This window comes from Salvia hispanica, chromosome 4, assembly GCF_029641045.1.
Source record: "Salvia hispanica isolate PSC_SH4W2 chromosome 4, Shi_PSC_v1, whole genome shotgun sequence".
NCBI lineage: Eukaryota > Viridiplantae > Streptophyta > Magnoliopsida > Lamiales > Lamiaceae > Salvia > Salvia hispanica.
In genome coordinates, this window is record NC_142695.1 from 4867528 (window position 1) to 4872432 (window position 4905).

General features: G+C 35.9%; 1 protein-coding gene across 1 annotated transcript; it reads right to left on the reverse strand.

Annotated features, from left to right (window-relative positions):
* Positions 1-1840: 1840 nt before the first annotated feature.
* LOC125197183 (stemmadenine O-acetyltransferase-like) lies at positions 1841-3761 on the reverse strand. The gene is made up of 3 exons (XM_048095894.2): positions 3490-3761; positions 3079-3292; positions 1841-2848 (listed from the first exon to the last, which is right to left on the reverse strand). Exons 1-3 carry the CDS (start codon positions 3699-3701, stop codon positions 1997-1999), a joined length of 1278 nt encoding a protein of 425 aa, XP_047951851.1. The 5' UTR covers positions 3702-3761; the 3' UTR covers positions 1841-1996.
* Between the last annotated feature and the right edge of the window lie 1144 nt (positions 3762-4905).

The following is a 4905-nucleotide window of genomic DNA, read 5'->3' on the forward strand; positions in this document are numbered from 1 at the left end:
GTATCATCAAAATGTCATTTTGTATATGAATAAGATAATTAAAAACTTATACTACTATTTAATGTTTTATTTAAAATCGTAATCAGGATTTACCGAAATCTTAGTACTATAATTTAAAGGTTGTGGTGGAGAAATTAGTTTTATTAATGATACAAGGTATTGTAGCTATTATTGCTGTTCTTGCTATACAAGTGGCCTTTCGCATTTTCAAACTATTTACATAGAAATAAAGTAAAGGAGATAATGAAATGGTAAAATAAAAATACTAATAAAATATTTTCAAGTTTACAACTACATGAGTTTTGATGCGATCACCAAAATTACAAGTTTATTAATTTGCTTCACTTTCATCAAAATTACAAGTTTTGATGTTTACCATTGATAATTAGTTCATGGAGTATAAGAAAAAGAAAGTAGCACGGAGTACTCCTTCCGTCTCATAATTTTTTTTTAGTTTGTCCCACAAAAGATGTCACATTTCCTGTTTTTCAAAATATTTCCTCTCACATCAACTATAAAATTATATTTTCCATCAACACTTAATACACAAAACAACATCTCCTAAAATCCCATATCATCTCCTAAATATGCCATCTTCTTTGGGACGGAGGGAGTATAATATTAATCCATTCTTTCTTCGGATTGAATTGCAATGTTGTCAAGGTTTTTGATAAATTTTAAGATGAATTTAAAACAATCTAACTTGCTTAATCTATTTTCAACTAAAAGTTAGGCGTGTTAGATACCACGCGTAAAAAGGGCTGGACCATCAACTCGATTCGATACCCAACCCAAATATTATTCTAGGTGTCAAATCATTCTGAGCCCAACCAAATCAAATATCTAAATCCCGATTTTTAATTTTATTTTAACAATATTTCATATCTCTTACAAATAAGAATTATTTTTATTTTAATGTCCCTTAAAATTATAATTTTTATTTTAGAAAAAAATATTTCTAATAAGATGAAATTCATTTTCCACTAATAATCTTTAATTATTATTTTTTAATTTTTGTTTTTAAGAATGCATTTCTTTTTCAAAAATTCATATTTTTAAGATAAGTAATTTCTATCTGTAATGCAGTTGTTCTGCAACAAATAGCTGGCGCTGGTATCCATTATTGAAAGTGGCCTACATAAATATTTGCAAATCAATCTCTCCGTAAAATCCTTTTCAAGAACAAGGTGTGTGTCACATAATTTTGAGATTCATCATAACAAATTACACAACATCGATCTTGGAACATCATCACATGATGGTAACATGGAATAGGATAACAAAACCGACGCAGTCGCGAGAGGGAGACGGCTCAGTGAGGGTACGTAATACTCGATACCCGACCAGGTTACCCATACCCGAGACTCACATTAATGTGTATCGGACACCTGATACTCGGCTAGTCTCGGGTTGGATCGCGTCAGGTAAAACCCGAAATCCAATATCCGAATTACCTAGTCGGCCGTACTGAAAGGATTAGGATTGAGAAACCCTATTGATGAGCATAAATATATCCAACCACCGCTATTACCACCTAGTGAATTTCCCAATAAAGATTAGCTTTCAAATAGATATAAAAAAACAGTATAGGGTAATTTATCATTTATTTAAATGAATCGGAACTTTAGTGATGCCAAGTCGCTCTCGATAATGAACAAAATATGAGAGAAATGAAATCAATCGATAGAGAAACTCAAGTTTCTTACTCTCACTTATTAACCATCTCACTCCCACCTTTATAACTAATTTAATCATAGAAATATCTCATTTTAGCAGTATTATTTATGAAAGGAACCTAACCCCACTTTAATGTTATAATGGGATGTCCGTACACGCCTTAAAGGGGCACTATAATGAAATTGCATTATTCAAATTTAACACTCCAACAACGTACATAATAGTAAAATAATTAATTCACAATGATCCGTGGACATTATGGAATGTACTAAGATATGTAGCAACCAAATTAATGATCCAAAAACATCAACCTAAATTCTCATTTAGGGATCGAAATGAGCTTGAGTTGTGCCCCAACCTCCTGCACCACCTCCGGCTGCATAGTAACTACGACCTCAATATCATCTCCACTGTTAACCAAAATCACCATATTCTTGACCGGCATGGACGGCGTCGCAAACCGGCACGCCTGGCCCCACCCGTAGTCCACCTTGTACGCGGAGAAACCCCGCCAGCTCGTGAAGTAGCACCACTCCATTTTCCCCGTCACCATCAGCACCGCCAGCATCACCAGCTCCCTCATATAACAATCTGTACTCATCACATTAGTAATGTATCCGTCTCTCACTCTTTTTATCGCCCTCCTCAGCCTGCTCACCAGCTCGTGGAACTCTCTTGAAGGATCCGCGAACGCCAGCGGCGACATGAAGCAGTTTCCGAACACGTTTTCCAGAATCCCGGGCGGGTTCGTCCTCTGCCGCAGGCTCACCGCCATGATAGCGGCGAACAGCTTGTTCTTCGACTTCGCAGCCATGAAATGCTTCCATATGAACGCCGACACCAGCTCCACCCGCGTCGGGTCTTTCGTGGCGCATTCCGGCCAGGCCGTGGCCGCGCGTCGCAGAATCTCGATTTTCTCCTTATCGAAAACGAACCGGTCGGTCACGAAGTCATCGGTTACCTTGAAATAGTTTGTGAACACCGAAAACGGGATGTACCTCATGGGCCCGAAATACGGGTATGAGCCCATTATGGGCGGAGGGAGTTCCGTTTTTTCGCCTCGGCATTTGGCCGCCCAGGCGGCCACGAACGACATTGCCGAGGCGAAATCGGCTATCTTGTGGGAGACGCAGATAGCGACGGCGATCCCTCCGCAGTCAAAGTAGGTGACCTGCGTTGACAGATAAATATAACAATATCTCGCGTTACTGTAAAGTTAGATATATAAAACTAATTGATTTTAAGATGGAACATCGTACATTATTTTACTAGTATCAAAATGAGTATGTCAATTGAACTAAAACTTTAACTGACCAGACTTAACAATATATCTAGACCAAAATAGAAAAATATATGTAACTTTATAAAATAAATATAAAAAAATATCCCATATCGGTGTACCTGCACGACGAGAAGTGGGCGTCGAGCATTGTCGAACGCCCAACATTCCGAAGGGAGGAGAAGCTTCATATCTTTCACGGTGGATCCTTGCAAGGCGGTTTTGAGTTGAGCGTGAACCTTGGCTTGGACGAATTCGGAGCCAGCGGAGGCGTTGTTGCAATCTACGGATGTATTGTGTTTGAGCTTACCGGCTAATGGGTAGAAAGAAGGCAATGTAGCTCAGGGGCGGAGCCAGGATTTTATCGGAGAAGGGGCACAAATATAATACATGGGAAATTTTATATATTTGAGGAGGGGCATTTAGTATGATTGAAGCATATAATTTAAAATTTATATATAAATATATAAGAAATTGAGTGGATGAGGAGGGGCAATTGCCCCATGTGGGTATAAGGTGGCTACGCCCATGATGTAGCTAAGAGAGAGTTTTTCAAGATTTGAGATATTTGGATATGGTTGGAGGTGTTGAGGCCGGTTGATTCATCGGCGTTGTAGAAGAAGATGAGAGGAATGTACATAGATGGTAATGATCTGTCTATGTATGAAAGTCTGAGGTTTTTGAAGGGATATTGAGGTGTTGGCTTCATCACTTCCTTGGAGATTACTTGCACACCACCTTGCATTTCTTTTAGCTTCTTGAGGTTTACTATAGTAGATGAGTGATCTACTTTTTATATTTTTTGTCATTGCGTGGGACGTTTATATAGACAGAAGCAAAAGTGAACAAAAGCAGCCTTTATATATGTAATGTTAATAACATACACATAGCTAGCATGCAAGTGAAGTTTTTGCTAGGAGATAATTAAATAAATGTCAGAATTATAATATAATTGGTCATTATCTAAAATTGCATAATTAACTAGAATTTGATCAGATGATTTTTGAGCAAATTGTCATATTTCTTTTATTAATTTTCATTTTGTAAATACTCCTCAATAGGATGCGCTTCAGTCCACTCGATAAATGATTTAATTACTTATGTAAGCTTTTTATTCGAATTGTGTGATATTTTTATTATAATTATACTATTTTTAAATTTACTAATAAAATTCATAATTTTAAAATTAGTTGGGTATGGTTATAATTAGGATATTGTATAAATGTTCACCGGTACAAATTATACGTATTAAATAAGGAAAAGAAAAGAAATGGGTAAAGGTTATTAATAGTGTATGGATAGTTTACAATGGGAGACTAAAATATACTGTTGGAGTTAAAAGTTTGGGTGGAGATGAGTAAAGGTAATTAATAGTAGTGCACTCCATAAGAGTAATGTATAATGGGAGACTGAGTGATAATTAAGGGATTTTGAATCATTGATGACAGAGTTATAATTTAGGGATTGATATGTGTGGCTGATGTACAATATATGGTGGCAGAAGAGGTAATAAATTTTGTAGCGGAGTACTATTAAACTTCTATTTATATTAGCACCTACCACATGTTCTAATAAAACATTTCTTGTTGTACATATTCAATTGCAATTTATTACTCCCTAAAATAAGTTAAAGAGATGCACGTAGCTTCGGCGTAAGTGAGGAATGATTTTACTAGCACTACTATTTAGGGCATCAACATTAAGTACGTTATTTTTAGCAACGATCCATTTTATCACTGTCAAACATTGTTTAATTTCAGTTGAAACACTTGCAATAAGGCAACCTTAATTTCAACCCTAATTTTAGATACAACTTTGAAAATATCATTGTACGGTTCATCATCGGTGTAAAACTTTTATAGAAATAGATAAAAGCTAAAAAATTAGTAAATTTTAAAAATAAGGAGTAACTGATATAATTATTAAAGATTCGATATTAATCTGATAAA